We start from the raw sequence: 19,009 nt of genomic DNA on the forward strand, positions 1-19,009 counted from the left end.
GTTATTTGATGGATCCCGTCCAGCAGGCCATTCCATAAAGTGGGAGTGGCTGCAGAAAAAGTCCTCTGTGAGGTCGCTGTCAATCTGGTCTTCGTGGACTGCAACAAATTCTTCCCAGAGGATCTGAGGGTACAGGGCGGATTGTATGGAAGGAGGCAATCCCTTAGGTTGGGCCCAAGCCATGGAGGGTTTTAAAGGTAATGACCAACACCTTGTACTGTGCTCAGAAACCAATAGGCAGCCAGTGGAGTGGTTTCAATATTGGTGTAATATATTCACTCTTAGTTGTTCCTGTAATCAATCTGGCTGCCATATTCTGTACCAGTTGAAGCTTCTGGACTAGGCACAAGGGTAGCCCCATGTAGAGTGCATTGCAAAAATCAAGTCTTGAGGTTACCAGTGCGTATCACCCGGCTCCAGGAAAGGGCGCAGCTGACATATCAGTCGGAGCTGATAAGAGGCACGCTTGACCGCTGCATTCACCTGATTTCTCATCTGAAGTGACGAGTCGAGAAACACCCCTAAGCTGTGAACCCAGTCCTTTGAGGAGAGTATGAACCCCTCTAGGACTGGAGGTTTCAGCCCGATATCTGGTTTGGGGGCACCTACCGTAAGTACTTCTGTTTTGTCTGGATTCAGCTTGAGCTTGTTTTCCCTCATCTAGTCCATTACTGCTGCAAGACATTGATTGAGGGGAGAAATGCCATCTGTCATCGTTGCTGATGACCGAGACATGGAGAAGTATATTTGGGTGTCATCAGCATACTGATAACACTCCACTCCATGTCTACGGATGATTTCTCCCAACGGCTTCATATAGATTTTGAATAACATCGGGGACAGGATGGCGCCCTGAGGGACGCCACAATTCAGCTCTTTTTGAAGAGCAACTGTCCCCGAGCATCACCCTCTGGAATCTACCTGAGAGGAAGGAACAGAACCACTGCAAAGCAGTGCCTTCAATTCCTAGCTCTCTCAGGCTTCCAAGAGGATGTCATGGTCTATTGTGTCAAATGCCACTGAGAGGTCTAATAGCACCAGCAGGGTCACGCTTCCTCTGTCGATGCTTAGACGAAGGTCATCAGTTAAGGTGACCATGGCAGTCTCCACCCCATATCCTGTTCTGAAGCCAGTTTGAAATGGATCTAGAAAATTGGCTTCATCCAAGACCACTTGTTGCTGAAGAGCGACAGCCCTCTTGATCACCTTACTCAAAAATGGCAGATGGGAAACAGGCCTATAATTTTTCCTGTCTAGGGGGTCCAGGGAAGTTTTTTTCAGAAGCGGTCTAACAACCGCTTCCTTTAAGCCAAATGGTACATAACTTTCTCTAAGGGATGCATTGATGACATGTCTAAGAAATGCCATCAAGGCATCACCTCCCTGGATAGCCAGCCATGATGGGCAGGGGTTGAGAGGGCATGTCGTCTTCCTCACCTTTCCAAGGATCTTGTTTTATTTGGTACATGCTTCTTCAGTAGGTGATGGAAGAAAGGGCTATAGTGAAGCAGTGACAGGCTTTTACTCAGGAAGTAAGTTCAGAGAGTTAAGAGCTTTGAGTTCAGAGACCACAGAGGTTTCCCAATTTCCTCTGAAGCGTAAGATGCTCCTCCTTAATGCCAGGCCATTTCTCAGAATGGCATGTACAATCCATGACTTAACTTTAGAAGTGGCAGACCTGGTATGAGAGAAAGGACTGGAGGCCTGTTTCATAGAACCAAAGAAGCCTTTTCATCATTATTGCATCTTCATACAATCTTGTTCCAGTTGAGGTTTTCTATAAAATTAAAGAGTTTTTACATTCTGCTCTCTTTGCTTCCAACCCTGGACCATTTTGCAACTATGTTTACCTTGACCCAGTTTTATAGCAGAGATGTATGATTCTATTCTAATCGATTAAGGCCCCATTCTCACTTGCACTTTTGCGCTGGAGGGAACTGGGAAGCTTCGGTTTCTCCCTCCCCGAATCTCTCCGGAAGCAAGTGCTCACTACAAAATCAGGGTATTTTAATCCTGAATGCCCTCTTGGAGAAATTGGGTTAAAGTTGCTATCAATCAAATTTAGTTCTGTGATCATCATAGGTGACATTTCCTGCACTCATTGGCCCATCGGAAGTGTGCTCCCCCCTCCTTTTTTTTAAAGAACCAGGCGCCGGTATCCTATGCACAGATGCTGTCAAATTTAAAAACCTCCCCTCTCTCTCTCTCTGTGTGTGTGTGTGTGTGTGTGTGTGTGTGTGTGACTGTGTGTGTGTGTGTGTTGTGGGGGTTTGGGTCACTGCAGGTTATGGATCTTCCCCTGCCTGCCTCCGTTTTCAACCCCAAAATGCAAACAAATTAAAAAACCTCCTCTGTGTGTGTGGGCGCGCGCGCTGTGGGCTTTTGGGTCAGTGCAGATCATGGATCTTCCCTTGGCCCCATTTGCCTCAAAGTGCAATCTAATCCATCTCTGCATCCTGCATCCTCTCTCCTTGCCACTCCAGAATGCCTAATAATAATAATAATAATAATAATAATAATAATAATAATAAATTCCTCACCTCGGAATGCCATGCACATTGCTTTACCTCAGCTACCCTTGAATTCCTTACAGACAGTAGCAAAAGCATTCTGTATCAGTTTGCCAAATTGGAAAGAGCAACCCTTGTAACATTCGCATTGGAGCATTGGCATAGGAAAAAAGCCTTGCAAATGCCTTTACAAAGTGCCTTGCTGCTGGAGGCGGAATGAAAGGGAAACAGGCAGCCAGCAACATTCTATCTATCTATATATCTACCTAAAGCTAAAATCATGTGCATAGTCTGAAAAAATAATTTAAAAAATTAAAAAAAAAGAGAAATCTGCCTGATGGGAGAGCAGAGGCTTGCTCTGTTCGGTGCCCTCCCTCTGACCTGCCCTGAACTTGACCCTTCGTTCTGCTCCTTCCTCCTCCTCCCCCTCCTCCTCCATTACATTCTATCTATATAGCCATCTACCAGCTGCAAAAAACATGCACGTTTTTAAAAAAAGAGAAATCTGCCCGATGGGAGAGCAGAGGCTTGCTCCGTTCGGTGCCCTCCCTCTGACCTGCCCTGAACCTCCTGCTCCGTTACCCCGATTGCCCTCCATGGCCCCCTTCTCTCCCCTGGCTCTTCATCCTCCTCCATCCCCAATTCTCCTGGCACCCTTTGGCTCTTTCTTCCTCCTCCTGGTCCTCCTCTGTCTCTTGGGACCCTTTGGCTCCTTCCTCCTCCTCCGATGAAGGGGAGGTAATGCTTGCCCTCTGCCCTCCCTCTGACCTTAATTCCTCCCCTGAACTTGACCCGATCATGATCGGGGGCAAGTTCATATTTCGCGGAACCCGGGTTTTTTCAAAAGAGATGGCTTTTGCCCCGATTCTGAATGACCTGGGCTAAAGGTCATTTGCTTGTGCATGCCTCAAAATGGATTGTGACAGATTCGGGGCCAATATGAACTTCACGTGCAAGGATCGATTCCTGATCCGGGGTAAAGTGTTGTCTGAATGGGCCCTTTGGCGGGTTATAGACCGCCGCTTTGAGGTGGTCTGCTGCCGCCGCCGTTTGCTCCGTAAGGGAGCCGTCGCAGCCAAACCGCGCGGCTCTGTTACGGAGCAAAAAAGAAGCTCCAAAATGGAGCTTCTTCTTGCGGCGCCCTAATGACGTAGCGAGGCGCCAGGGGCACATTCGCGACGTCATTAGCGCCGCGACATGTTCGGACGCACAGCGTCCGATACGTAAAGATGGCAGCGCCCGTATGAACAGGGCACCGCCATCTTGTACGTATTCTATACGTACTAGGGTTAGGGGGGTGCGGAAGCACTGCCTCTTCCTAACCCTAGTACGTATAGAATACGTACTAAATGGCGGTTTGTAACCCGCCTAAGTTTCAGTTGTTGATATCCAAGAAGGTTGGTGGGATATTTGTTCTATTTGTCCTCTAACATGTCCAACCCATGTTTGTATTAAACAGAAGAGAAAGCTGGGAAATTACAGGTGGGCTTTTAATACCTTTTCCTGTCCAATATGGTAAGGTAGATTGTGGTTGAGTAGTTCTAGATATTCCATGATATTACCAGTCATCTGGATGCAGTTTAATCTGGTGGAGGTCAATAAAAGATGGGTATGAATAAATTAAAACTAATTCAGATTTGAAAGGCTTCCTTATAATGGGTATATCCAGAGTTGGACGCGTTGTAGAATTCCTTGTCTGGGATGGGATTTTACCTGCTTTTTCAAGAGGTTTGTTATTTGACCCAGTTCACTTCTTAGGTGAAGGATGTTGCAAGCAGCAGCTTCTTCAGCTGCTGTGTCAGTTACAGCTTTGTCTTGAAAAGAACTGTCTCACTTTTGTGATATCTATCATGTGTTGGCTAGAGTATTGTAATACACTCTTCTTGGGACTGCCAATAAAAGCAGTTCAGAAGCTACAGAATAGAGCAGCCAAATAGGTGGGCAAGCATACTGCTCAGTTCTTACAAGAAATTCAGTAGCTGCCAGTTTATTTCTGGACTGATTGACTGACTTCAAGGTTCTGGTTGTAACCTCACACTTCATAAAGCCTGTCTAAAGGAGAATCTACTCCCATATGTGCTTTTGATATACTAAAAATTTGCTTGAGATCCAGGAATGAATTCTTATGGCAGATAAGAGAATGGATTGTGCTTGGTGGTCAGTAGTAGATTGTTCTGTTGCACAATTCATAGAATTTGTTTTCTCTTGAAATTTACCAGTGTGGAGAGCCAGATTCACTTACACAGGTCAGTATTTTTGTCATCTTAAGTGTGATATGGGGTGAAAGAATCTGTCCCAAAGGGGTGATTTCAATCTACCTCTGACAAAGCCAGATTGGGGCTACAGCAACCGTGCACCACAGCCCCAATCCACCTTTTTGCCAGCTGAAAAAGGAGTGGCAAACAGCTGTTCATTTTTGTGCTGGCAAAAAGCCAGTTTTTCCACCCTGCCGTAGTGGGAAGCTGGCTTTAAAGCACTCCAGTGGCATGTGGTGTGTAAACCCCATGATAGGGGCTTAGGGTTGCCATAAGTTGGAAATATCTTGAAGGCACACAACAACAAAGAGTCAACCCTATAGACAGCTCACATGTGAGTGACTGCCCAACTTGAAGCCAGTTTCCAGGTGCCTTGGAGGTGTGTGTCGTCTGTACGCCTTGCCCCAAAGACACCCGGAAGCAGGCTTTTTATGCCCGTCTGTTTCGCACCATACATAGTTTGATTTGTTGTTCTCCCAGTTGTTAATATAAAACTGCTGATTTATTGTAGTCCTGAATCACTTTTACAAGAAAACATGATGATCAGGTCACCACAAATTGGAGTTCAGAAGTCAGATAATAACAGCAGCAGCTGCTGTAGATCCCAATTCTTTTTTGCCTCAAGGATATGAAGATGTAGAGGGCAATTTCTCAGGAGGGAGGTGGTGGAAATGGACATGAGAATAGTTAATTGTAAGCCAGAATAATTGAGTAATGAGACCTGGGTTCAGATTCCTTCTTGGACATGAAGTTTTCAAAGTAGTTGCAACTAGTCCAGTGTTGGACTAGTCATCCTAATCTACTTCATGGGGTTGTTGAAATGAATGGGAGGTCCAGTTTGCCCATCTCTGAGGTCCTTTGAGTAAGGTTGAAATAAATATTGATAGTAAATCTGCTTCTCATTGCAGTTTTTTCCATTAGCTCCTGTAGCTTTTAATTTCCTCCAGCTCTGAAAAAGCTAGTTTACTGAGGCTGTTGAAGTTATACACCAGTCTTCCCTCCTATCAGTTCTCCAACAAATATTCCTCTTTCCCCTTTATTGATATAGAAACACACATTCACCAAAATTGAGAACCTACCTTATCAGTATCTGATAGTATTGCTGATCAATGAAACTACCTTATACTAGGCTTGAATGCCCCTTCACTTCTAATAATTCAGAATGGCAACTTGTATATACAGGTGTATGTTTGAGGGCTAGATTTTTCCAATGTTTCTTTCATAGTTCAAAAATGTGTTGCATAACCTAGTTCAGCACTACAGCCTTTATAAAATAGATGTCACTTTTTAGTGTTGGTTCTCCTTGTGATTCTTCTTCTCCCAAAACTACAAAACCAATAAAGCAGCTGCTAGTTGCTATATATTTCATTACTCCACTTGAATGCCTCTTGTGACTTAAGGGAAAGTAATGCAAAACAAGCAGCAGTCGGAAAGAAATGAGGAATGCATGCTTGTTGAAAATGGAATGCAAAAACTTCAGTTGCTTACTTAGAATTTTATTTTGTCTTCTCTTACCTTTCAGAGCATACTGAAATGGAGATCTGCTTTGTGGTTGTCCTTGTTTGCATTTCTGTTTATATTACATTGTCAGCTTTCCCCAAATTAGTGCGCTCCAGATGTGTTAGACTACAGCTTCTATAATCCCACATCCAGATCCCATGTTAGGGAAGGCTGCTGTATGTAGAGTACATTCTTGTCACTGAACCATGTTAGGTAATTGAGGTGGTAGTATGTTCCCAACATACATACCATAACTCATGCAGTCATAACATGGGCTCTCCTTATTGTATGGAAATTTACTTCTTAGGGAAAAGGTAGTGGCTCATATGCAGTTAAACAGATGTTTTTGGCTCACTCTCATATTTAAAACTGAGGCTGTACTGAAAACTTTGGATCTTTTACAATTATTATCTCCACAGGGGATTGCCAGTGTGTTCATAATGTGCCCAGATATTGTTAGGCAGTGGAAATTTGCCAGCAGGAGGCAGTAGAAGAGCACTATAACTCCACAATATCTAGGTGACGGTATCTGTCATGTGTATCCAGATGTGCTTGTTTCTTTATTCCATTCATTTTGCCCAATAACATAACTGTAAAGTATTTTGGGTGTGCTTAGTTCCTCTTACTTGATTGAGTTGTATTAAAGTTACCAAATCCACTTAAAGAGGTGACTTTGGAACTGCTGCTATAGTAACAGAATGGCTTTGTCTAGAGAGACTTATTTCAGGGAATCTTTTGCGTGCAGGTGTATTATAAATAGAAATTGGTCATCAAAATGTGAAGTCTTTCCTGTTTAAAATATCTCAATTGGTAGAAATGGGGTAATATGAGAAGTCTGCATAATAAAAGGTGGCATATCCACTTCCTTTTCTTTGGAATAGCAACTCAAGTACTATATAGAACTCTTGGCTATACAATTCCTCTGACTCTGGCAATTCTTTCACTGTATTTCTGTATTCATAGCATTAAATGCAGGATTCTCTGTTGCTGGCTTAGTGATGGATTAGGTCTCTTGACAAAAGCATGAGGTTTGGATGTTAATACTTGAAAATGCTTTCACAGGTGCTCTAATGACTGACTTAAGAATGAACCCTCTCCAGAGGCTTATGGTCTAAAGAGCCAAGAGTCATAAGAAAGGAGGAACAGATAATGACATGTCAAAGGCTGAAAAATGCATTTTCTGTCTTCAGTGTGAATTGCATAATCGGCCCTCCATATACATAGATTTTTTATCCACAAGTTCAACCATCCATGGTTTGAAAATATTGAAAAAATATATACATTCCAAAGAGCAAATCTTGATTTTGCCATTTTCTATAAGGAACAACATTATGCTGTGCCAGTGTATTTAATGGGACTTGAGCACCCACGGATTTTCGTATCCACAGGGAGCCTTGGAACCAAACCCCAAGGGCCCACTCTACATAATTCACCATTACCACCACCACAACCAAAATATTGGACGTGAAAGTCATAATTGTGTGTACAACAGAAGTGAAAGAAGTTCATTTAGTCATAATAAAATCTATATTTATCCCAATCTTGTATTAATAAGTTACCTAATAGCCACATGTCAGTGGTACTCAATTTTTTTTCTTTGGGACCCCCCTTTACATCTACATGCAGATGTTGCACACATACCCCATTTAATGTAGTACATGAATACAAATATTTTGTTTATTTAGTGTGCATATTTTCATTTGCACAATCATGTATATTCATATTTTAACAGTTTATAAGGAAATACAGTTGGCCCGCCCCTTCCGCGGGCTTGAGCTCACACGGAAGGCAACCTCTAATAGAAACAATAGTATGCTGTGGGAGCGTACCCCATTGTCCTTAATGAGATTTAAGCATACACTCAATTCCCCTTACATGGGGGGATCTGGAAGCGATCCCCCGCCTAAGGGGCGGGGTGACTGTAACATCATTCAAATTAGATTTTTTTTAAGTAAATTCATTATTTTAACTCAATGCATTTCAACAGCTTATAAGTTTGAGTGGCGGAGGAGGAATTTGGGAAGAGGGCCTCCAAGTCTTGTGCCCCCCCCCCAGCAACTCTTATGCCTCTCCATGGGGGGGTCCACCCCACTATTTAAGAACCACTGCCATATGTAATTGAGAAGATTAGTGGAGAGTCAGATTGCTCTGTCCAGCACACTTGAAGTCTATGCAAGTTGTGGAGGAACGAAAGTCCCTTTCAGCATAAACAGAATTCAGTTACCTGGACCAAGCTTCTCTGTGCTTATGTCCCAGCATATGGGTCTTTCTGATAGGCAGAAAATGGACAGATGTAAGAAGCTGTACTGTACCTTTTTTGCCCTTGAAAGTAGCTGGTTGCATGCCACAGGGGTAGCTTTAGCAGTTGATCTACCCAGTTACCTGGCCAAAATCAGTTGTTCGTTTCCCAGTTAAAATGTCTCACTAATGTCATTTAGCTGTCTTGTTTTGTCAGAGTCTTGAGTATCAGCTTTCTCAGATGCTCAGTTCTAGATTTCCCAGTACTTTCAGTCTGATGATGCCACTGGGATTGAAAGTACAGTTGGTCCTCTGTTTTCACAGGGGATCCATTCCAGACACACACACACGCGTGAAAATTGAGACTTGCCAGTATTCAAGCCCCATAGGTTTGAATGGGGCGCATGCCTGCAAGTTAATGGAGGACACCCCTCCATGAGAATGGAGAGCTGACTGTAATTGTAAAAAATGAATGTAACAACTAGAATGAATTTGCAACTCACACTTGAGCATAAAAACCCGCTGGATGACTTTGGACAAGTTACATACTCTTAGCCTCAGATGATGGCAATGGTAAACCCCCTCCGAAGAAACTTGCCAAGAAAATCCTATTAGAGAGTGACCACAAATCAAAAATGACTTGGAGGCACACAACAACAGAGAGGTCAGTTTAAAATGTTGGAAATAGTCTCTCAAGGTATGCAACTGAAATGCTAGTCAGCCTTGAGAATCTCAGATCTTTGCAAGTGTCTTCAAGCAGTTGTCCTGAAGTATCTTAGGTCTGAACAGGAAGCTGCTCTGAAATACTGGAAGCTCCAAATGTGTTAGAGTAGAAGCATGATTGTGTCAAATGTTCAAAGGGGGGAGATGGAGGGGTACAAGTACCAGCTAAGCTTACTTTACCCAACACTGTACTTTTAAACCTTGTATGTTGCTTAGAGATTAACTTTTATAGGCTTCCGTAATGTAAAATAAGAATTTCTGAGACACTTCTTTCAGGACTTGATCTTAATTTACTGAATAAAAGAGCAGTTAACAAGAAGGATTAGGTAACTTGAGAGAATGGAATGTTAAAGGTAAAATCTCCTCTGCAGAAAACACGAAAACCATACAGGCTTTAGACACTTACACTGACTTAATTTGAAAGGCTGAACTTTGCTGAAAAGCCAAAAGGTGAAATCAGAGAGCAATAATCCACTGGCTTTTTTCCTGGGAATATTTAGCCTGAGCGCAGAGGGGGACTGTATAGTGGTGTTCCCTAGCTAGGATAAAAATACTTTCACAAAAGCCTACATCTTTTAAGCATGACTTCTAGCATAAAGGGACTTCTTATAGGTGTATTTTTCTTTTAAGACATTAATACAATGAGCTGTGTTGTGCTTCTCTGGGAAAAATACAAGTGCCTTCTTAATTCTCCCTGAGTTGGGTTTCACACTCTATACGTACAGGTATTGCTGTATGTTATTAAAATACCATGAGATTTACCACTAAACTGTGGTTTCTCAAGCCTTTCCATTATAAGCCTTCCCATAAAGAGGGGAATGGGAAACAGATCTTGCAATGGATTGTAATAAGCTCCTAGCCTTAGAAAACCCTTTGAAATTGAGGGAGTTGCCATAAGTAGACAGGCAGCTTTAAGGTGTGCGCGCGTGAGCACACACACACAGAGGCATGCTCCAGAAATAGATGCATATCACTGTTTTATCTTGTCATCAGTAGCACATGGGTGAATCCTTGGGTTGCTTCTTAAATCGAAGGTTGCTTTAAGTTATGCAAAAATGCAACCAGCATATGTGTCATGCACATAGTGTTGGGAGCTGGAATTGGCTGCGGTTTATGAGTATACACATGCTGGCTGGAGATTATGGGAGCTGTTGCCCAGAAAATTAACTTTCCCAAACTCAGATGCCATTACAAGTTGGAAGAAAAGCTGGGAGGTTTTGCAATCAAGGATCGAGTGCATACCCTCCACTGGCCATAAAATAAAAGCTGTAAAGGCCTGGGTATGTTTGAAGGTCTGGCTACTATCATTTTGTGTGGATAACAATGCATGAGCCATGGAGATAGGAAGATGAGGTATTTGAATGCTGTGATGCACCTAAAACATGCTGATGACACCCAAATGTAAGTACATACCTTCAAAAACAGCCTCACTGATAGTGTATTTCCTCTGAATGAATGCCTGGAAAAAGTAATAGGCTGGATGAAGACAAGCAAACTGAAACTGAATCCAGTCAACAGAGGTGCTATTACGTGTTCTATAGTGGGGTTGGAGGTCTGTCAACCAGTTTTGGATGGGTTTACACTCCCCCTGCGAAAGATTGTGTTCACAGCTTAGTAGTGTTTCTGTCAGCCCAGATAGATGAAGTGCTTATTATCAGCTTTGGCTGATAAGCCAGCTGTGCCCCCTGCTAGAATTGAAAGACCTAAAGATGGTGGGACTTTTACAATGTGCGCTACATTGGGCAGCCTTTGTACCAAGTGTGGAAACTTCAGTTAGTTCAAAACACATCAGACATATTGATCACGGTTACATCTAAGAGTGAGCATACCATATTAGTATTAAAATCACTCCACTGGCTACCAATTCATTTCTGCGCAGTGTTGGTTATTACCTTTGAAGCCCTATATGATTTGGGTCCAGGTTACCTATGGGATAGCCTCCTCTAGTATAATCCTGCCTGAACACTGGCCCTCTGAGGGACATTTACTTCAACTGGCCAGGTCAAGAATGGCAGCTGTTACCCAGAGGATATTTTCATTAGCTGTCCCTAGACTGTGGAATAACCTGCCAGGAGAGATTCAGCAGCTAAACATGTTGTCCGAATTCATAACAGCATTAAAGACCTACCGTATCTCTTCTAGCAGGCCTACCCAGCCAATTTTAAACTAATTTTTAAAAAGGTATATTTTTAATTTTATGTTGGATTATTTTAAAGTGTCCTATGTTTATGTGTATTAATGGTTTTATGTGTTTTAATCTATGTTGTACCCCACCTCAAGTACCAGTGTGGTGTAGTGGTTTGACTACGACTCTGGCAATCAGGGTTTGATTCCCCGCTTGATTCCCCACTTGGTTTAAAAAACAAACACTGGGTGACCTTGGGCAAATCACACTCTCTCAGCCTCAGAGGATGACAATGGCAAACCCTCTCTGAAGAAACCTGCCAAGAAAACCCTAGGATAGGTTCACTTTAGAGTCACCATAAATAAAAAATGACTTGGAGGAATACAACAACAACATCCCTGCCTTGAAGAGGCAGGTAAAAAATAAATGTTGTTGTTGTTAAAACTATCAGCATTTATGCTTCTTTTAGTCAGTAACATCTTGGCAACAGCCCTCCAGGGCTTATAAATGCTGTGAAGCCCCAGTTTGGCCACTGTGGTCTCTGAGGGAAATCCAGAGGAGGAGAGTAAAGTTAAAATGTACAAATGTTCTTTCCTTATGTATCAGTAATAAAGATAATGCTGGTTGAGAAGGGAAAAGCGAAGTGATCACATTTCTGTCAAGGTACTTTGCTGGCAGTCATCTAACATTTGACTTTGTGTTCCTGATGGTGGATCACTGAGACAGAAATTAGTATTTCTGATAACTGTCCACCCTCCTGTTTGGTATGGTGTGGCCTAGCTGTGTCTTGCCATACAATTCAATATAGCTACATGTTTTACTGCCTGGCAGTTTTTGCTACCAGTGCTAGTGGGTCTCAGGTAGGGCTTTGGGTTTTACAAGACTGTTCTGGAAGATTTTAGTATCCCCGAGGAGCTTGCAAGTTTTTGGCCTCCATGACAACCATGGGTATATATATCATACTGTTATACGACTCCACTCATACCAAAGGATGGTGATCTGTGAGAATTTGAGAATCTATTATTAACTACTTAACAGGGTGTGAGTTTGCTAAGGTTTCTAGTCCTAGTGGTGGGAAACCTTTTATGTGCCTTCAAACTGATGAGTCTGGTTGGATTTGTAACTGCTCTGGCAAATTGCTTGTTTTCATGACTAGCAGTCTTGTTGAAGCTCAAGTTGACCTCTGGAATGAGGAAATTACTGGGCAGTTGATGGCTCTTATGTGCTGCCCCCCCCCCCCAAAAAAAAAAATACCTCAGGTGTTCTGGCTTTCCAGGAAACTTTCTAAGTGACCATGCAATTGCAGGAACAACAGCAGAGAGACAGTGAAGAGAAAGATGTGCAGTGAGTCCAGTCAACACAAAATGGAGCTCATTAGAACTCCTGTTTCATGGTGTTGAGGAAATTTCACCTTTGCATTGGAACAATGTTGTCTTTGTTAGATCCATGTGGCCTGTTGCCACTAAGCCAAGAATGCAAAACATATAGCCCTCTTATTATACTATGGAGTGAGATGCAAAACACTGGTGACAGAATTGTCTGTCTGTGTTTGAATATACAATTTTCATCATCCTGCAGTGAGACAATTGTTCTGCCTCTAGTGCACAGCCATTAGAGCTAGGGCAATAAAGTCCATTGTAGATCCTCATAACTGGATTAAAAATTACCCCTTGCAGTCCCTCCCATGTAATGAATGAAGTGCATCTGGAGTGCAATATCCTGAAGGAACAGTATAGCCACAACATAACCAAGCCCATTAATATCACAACTGTATTCTTTAGTCAGGTGATCTGACAAGTGGTGGAACATCTTTCTTTCAGACAAACCTTCCCATCTTCAAATTGAAGGAATCTTGTGTCAGAAGGAGATACAGTGATTTTGAATGGCTTCGAAGTGAACTAGAAAGAGAGAGTAAGGTAAGTCAGGAATGTTTTCTGAGATGCAAAATGCTAAATGGCTTTGTGGTGAAAAGGATTGCCAATTTGGTGCTGAAATTTATTATAGTTGGAGCACATGCAGTACAAATTGTTCTGCATCCACACAGCTGTGTTTAAGCTTCAGATAGTGAAGGGAGGGGTCCATATGAATTTGACAGTGTATCTGGAGTGTCATCTTCTGAAGGAAGAGATATAGTCCCAAGAAAAGTAGCCATGCTGGTAAAAGATTCTGAGAACTGTAGAAGCAAAAAAACGCATTTCCCTGAGGTGCCGCCCAGGCATAGTTAAGTACATTCATTTATTCATTGTGTGTGTGTGTGTGTTGACAACCATGCCCTCTGCTTTCTGCAAAATGGAGCTAGGACCTGAAATGTTAACTATCCCTTAGGTTGTTGTACCACCCTTGCCTGGAAAGGCTTTTCTCCGCCAGTTGCCTTTTAGAGGAGATGACGGGATATTTGATGATTCCTTCATTGAGGAAAGGAAGCAAGGGCTTGAACAATTCATAAACAAGTAAGTGGGAGACTTTTGTTTTCTTGTATTGTGCAGAAACCCAAATAACAGAATGTATGATTATGGGTCTGACAAAGGTCCTAGTATTAGTGCTAACAGATACCTGATTATATGTAACATGCCGACATGTATCATTCAGTAATCTTTTTGTGGTCAGTAGACGTGCACAGCTGAGCTCAGAATACTTCTGAATCACTTTTCGGGTTGAGCTGCTTGAACATTGTTAATATCCAAGCTGAACAGTGTACAGATGCCTAACACTTGCTGCAGTGACTGAAGTATTTGTAGTGACCTGGGTTTTGTTTCTTAATTTATGCAAATTGCTGAAATTATAGCATGTAAAGATAGAATCGTGCAAATAAGGGTGGGAGGGGGAGGGATGTACATTTCATCAGAACAATTTGGCTATCATCTCTTGCTACAAGCATGTGCTTTTCAGGCTGTGGAATGTACTTGCATATGTAATTCTGAAGGCTAAGTGGGTTGCAGGAAAGTCGTGCTTATCTTTACAATCTTTACAATCTGGATGCAGCTTGGCTGAGATGACTGCCACTAAATTATCAAACTGGCTATTGGCATATGTTGACCAAAGTGGTCAGGTCAGATGCTCAAATTCAGGTTGGCAGAGAAAAGGAACAGGCAGATCATTCCACCTTTTTAACAATTCCCTGTAGCGTAAAGGTTGGAGAGCCTTTGATCTTCCAGATTTTCTGGACTACAACTTTCATAATCCTTTACAATGCTGGCTCGGATCAATGAGACTTGTAGGCTAAAACATCTAGTAGTTCAAATGCACTCTGCCTCCAGCTTTTGAATCCAGAAAGAAAACCAAATGATGAAAATTAAGCAGGCATTGGGCTCTGCATTTACTGAGTACTTTCTTTCCCTGTCTACTGGAACCTAAAAAACAAATCCAAATCAAGGTATGAATCAAAGTGGTGCTGTGTTGCTAAAAGCAGACAGTTCTGCCACTACCCAGTTCTCTCTAGATTTATATATGAGATGACTCTTGCTGACTGCCTCCCATTTTGACTCCACTGATATATGATCAGTGATGCCAGATTGGAATAATTTTCTGTAACACCCATCTCATTCATATGAAGAGAGCTGTTTTGGACATGGTGGTCACCTTAATGGCACTAAGATGATTTTGTTGCAGTTGTCCAGGATCAGTGCAGTTAGGCTGGATCTTAGGGCCAATGCTTAGAATATACCCAATATAAAAGAGAGAGGAGGCCTCACACTGCTGTAGTACTCTCTCCTGCCAGACCTCTCATTCTGCTGGAATACTATCCTGATGTTATCTGAAATAAGTTTGTAAATGAAGCTCAATAGTGTTGAGTGTAGGCTTAAAATGTTGCAGATTTCCTCTAGTTAAAGGAATATGAATTACAGAGCCTGGCAAATGTGGTCTGCCTTGGCATGGAAGACTTGGAAGACAGCTTTCAACATGGAGCAAGACTGTCTGCTAACCTTTGCAGATGTTTTAGCGGAGATGCTGCCACCGCTGGGCAGAAGTTCTCTATCTGCATGTGCAGAGTGCAGTAGGACTAACTCATTGCCAGTATAGCAGCCCTGGTAATGAGCGGGTGGAAAGCAAAGCAGCCACACCATCTCTGCCCAGAAGTTGCTGCACCACAGCTTCTACTTCCCAGGTTCAGAAGTCCCTGCCATTCTCCAGAAGTAAATCCCACTTTTGTCCTCGTTGTAGCTGAGACTTTGTGAATTGCTTCCAAATTTTAGTGACAAATCACTACCATCCCAAAGGGGACTGGGTGCTACAAGTGATCTGCAGACAGTACTTTGTTCTCTCCTGATCAAGGGGTGAGCCATTTGCAGGGGCGAGCTATTTCCATGGAAGGATATGCTAAAAAGTTCTAAATGGCTGGTGTATTTTGTGTTCTGTTCTCTATGGGGGAAACTACTTCAGAAAACCCATACTGAACAAAGCATATGATGATGATAAGGGAGTATGTGACAGAATTCTGTACCTGCTTAGAGTAGTTTGTACCTTCTTTGATAAAGAGGGGTGTTGACTTAGCAATAGTTGGCATATCTGCTATTCTTGAAAGCAAAGGGTCAGTGAACTTGTTACACTTGTAGCACCACCAGATACAATTGGAGATCCCCTATGCCTGTATAGAGAAGAAGGAAAAGTGAAAAATTTAGTTGATGGGTAGCCATGTGTTATGATTTTGGCATTCCTAGAAGCAAGTTGATGACAACATGGTCATTTTCCTAGGAATTTATGTTGCTGAAGATACTTAAAATTGAAAAATTTCTTGTTCAATTTTCATTTTCTAGAGTTGCTGGCCACCCTCTGGCACAGAATGAACGCTGTCTTCATATGTTCTTGCAAGATGAAGTAATAGACAAAAGCTACACACCTTCCAAAATAAGACACGCTTGAATGCTGCACAACACTTTAACTGGCATAAATGTTAGTGATTAATTTACTTGGTCTAAGATTTGTAGTTTAAGGTTTTAGCATGCTGCAGACAAACTGGCACAAGAAGCCTTCGGTATACTAAAGGCACTGCTTGATCTTTGCATTCATTTTATGGCATTAAAGAACTCTAGGTAAATCTGCTCTCAGACTTCTGATTAAATGGCTTTTAAGACTCTAAATATTTTGAAACTCTTTGTTTTCCTTTGCAATGACCTTGTGGTGATTACTGACTTGGCCTTACTTGAACTTGCACTGTTCTGGTGTTGCACGTTCACTTTTATTTGATTAAAACACTAGAATGTCTCTGTAAAATAACTAGTATTCAATCTGCAATTTGGTGACTAACATGGTGCATTGTTTTCAATACCCCTTGTGAATATGAGCACTTCTGTAGTTGTATCCTTCAGGCTGAAAAAACAAACAAACCTTTGTACTGAAAAGCAGTGAGGGAACTATCTTTATATTGTGTAAAAAAATCAGATTTGTATACTAAGATCATTTGTCTAAGTTGTTTTGAAATAAAAAAATAAAAATGCAGTTATGTGTCTTTATTGCTGTGGGGGAATGGGAACAGTCAGTTTGAATTACCTCTTGACAAATGTTTCCCTGCTGATACTGCAAGCCTGGTGCACTTCCTCTCATTCAGGTTAATATTTCTGAAAGGATTTGCCTCCCTTCATTTTCAAGTGCTAAATATCTCTTCTGATACGCTACAGTCCTATGTGTTTTTGAATGTGTAGGTGCCAGAGGATGAACTTGTTTTGTCCTTTCAGATTATAGGAGCATAGTTGGGTACATCTTGCCCTAGGCTTCCTGAAACGCTACTGACACATGGGAAGCAGAGATGGAGCCGGGGTGGAACTTCATGCTCAGTCTCCCCATGCAGAATCTAGAAGGTCTTTGTATCTACAAGTGGAAGAAGATGGAACTGATTATATTGAAAACATGAGCAAGTTAAGTAGGACGGCATACAATTCTCACTCCATTGGAATCTGGCAGAACTTCAGCAAGCTTACTTTAGAGTCAAATGTTTTCATTATGCAGTCAGCTGATTGTCTGCCCATTTGAAGGGAAAGAAGTCTCTTTTAACCCATAAATAAGACAACTTTACTTGGCATGAAATGTATTGGAAATTATTGTAGTACTGGATCCTATTTTGAAGACAAAAAATGCATACAGATCTTACCATGCTCACAGAGAAAATGAACAGCAGCAACTGGCTGTTTTGTTAATGTTTTTGTTCAGAGGAATTATATCAGCAGGCAATGGCAAGCATCAGTGGAAAACAACATTTAATGAAAGACCATACTATCATATATATTTAATATATTTTTATTTTTGTAAATACAATGAGTACAACCTTAACTTCACAGATCAGTTAATCCACTTTTGTACAAGAGAAGTTTTACTCATTCTATGATACTTCAAGTGCTGATTCTCTTTCCTCAGTGCTAGTTCCTAAAACAAATAAAAACTTGAAAAGTACAGCAGTTATCTTTTATTTTCTCCTACATTTTTGATAAGTCTCGTCAAATTAAGCAGCTCATAATACTTTTTTTGTGGGACTAGGTGGGCAAGTGGGAAGGGATACGAGAGAGAAAGGCTTTTATCAGAACCTGGAATTTTCTAAAAGCCACTAGAGCCATAAAAATGATTAGGTTTGTACTGATTAATCAGCCTTTCCATCTTTTGTAAGACTTCAAGCTGCTTATTGTAGTTAGGTACCTTCTTATACATCTCATTGACAAAGAGTTTGGACCCCATTGCCTTTGGTTTCAGCACTATGCCAGTGGGACAGCAATCAGTTTACTCCATCCTCCATTTTCTTTTATTTGGTTTTGCTGTTTAGTCTTCACTTAACAAGTGATTAAAAAACTTTTTTAAAGCTCTTCTGTCTGAGATGCTAAACTGAACTGAAGCATTGTCAAGACTTACATGGGAAGTTTGTTGCTTTATGTATTTATTTTTGAACCGTATGGTATGGCCTATTGAATCCAAAAGTAATACTCCTCTTCTTAAAAATCCAAGGCCACTTTTATTATATGTTAGAACTGAAGTACATGTTTTAATAACCTGGTATTCAGTGTTGCCCCCTTATAAAAAGGATTCACCAACAAAGTATTTTGAAAGGAAAAATATATTTTGAAGGCCACCTCATGACACATGACAACAGAATGATGTTTGGTTATCCATTTTTCCAAAGTATGACAAAAAACCACCCTAAAATACCTTCTTTATTTTGTCAAATCTGCCAGCTATACAGACTAGTACAGCCTTTTGTTAACTATGAATGACAACTCGATTGGTTCAACCAAATTGCTACAAGAGAAGCAGCTGCCAAGTTTAGACCACAGCAGTTTTGGAACTCAGTACTTTAACCAGGGTCTCAGATTGGTTTGTTCAAAGCTGCAGAATTGTATCTATTGAGTTTTATTTTGTCAATAGGTTAAATGTTTCGAGGCTTCAGCTTCTTGTCGAGTCAGTGAGTTCAGGCTTGTTCTTCACTGATAAAAAGTTCTTCAGAAATTTTCAACCTGATTTTTGTCCTCCTCTTCAGGTCTGTCTATATGTCACTGGATTTGTACATATCTGAAAGCAGTCTTGTAATTGGCACATTCCCAATGGTTTTTTTGAAAAAGACTTCTTCTATTGTTGAGGGGCTAATGGAGCGCAAAGCTGGCAAAAGCAACAAGAGTTTCCCAAAACGACAGGGCTGTGTGGGGTACCTAGAAAATAAACAAGAATATTATAATACAAGA

The 19,009-nt window shown here is 41.5% G+C and overlaps 2 protein-coding genes across 4 annotated transcripts in view; one reads left to right on the top strand and one right to left on the bottom strand.

Moving 5' to 3' along the window:
* SNX3 (sorting nexin 3) overlaps window positions 1-16,787 on the top strand; it is a 33,693-nt gene extending 16,906 nt beyond the window's left edge. For both annotated transcript variants that reach the window (XM_089530630.1, XM_089530629.1), the window contains exons 2-4: window positions 13,172-13,267; window positions 13,677-13,801; window positions 16,106-16,787. In XM_089530630.1, the coding sequence (XP_089386756.1) occupies window positions 13,172-13,267; window positions 13,677-13,801; window positions 16,106-16,211 (327 nt within the window). In that variant the 3' untranslated portion in view covers window positions 16,212-16,787. The remainder of the gene's footprint in view (window positions 1-13,171; window positions 13,268-13,676; window positions 13,802-16,105) is intronic.
* Window positions 16,788-17,609: 822 nt separating this feature from the next.
* Window positions 17,610-19,009, bottom strand: part of NR2E1 (nuclear receptor subfamily 2 group E member 1) — a 45,473-nt gene continuing 44,073 nt past the window's right edge. For both annotated transcript variants that reach the window (XM_089530627.1, XM_089530626.1), the window contains one exon: window positions 17,610-18,976. In XM_089530627.1, coding sequence (XP_089386753.1) covers window positions 18,814-18,976 — 163 coding nt within the window. In that variant the 3' untranslated portion in view covers window positions 17,610-18,813. The remainder of the gene's footprint in view (window positions 18,977-19,009) is intronic.

This window comes from Sceloporus occidentalis, unplaced genomic scaffold, assembly GCF_023333645.1.
Source record: "Sceloporus occidentalis isolate IW3139 unplaced genomic scaffold, rSceOcc1.0.p SCAF_6, whole genome shotgun sequence".
NCBI classification, from domain to species: domain Eukaryota; kingdom Metazoa; phylum Chordata; class Lepidosauria; order Squamata; family Phrynosomatidae; genus Sceloporus; species Sceloporus occidentalis.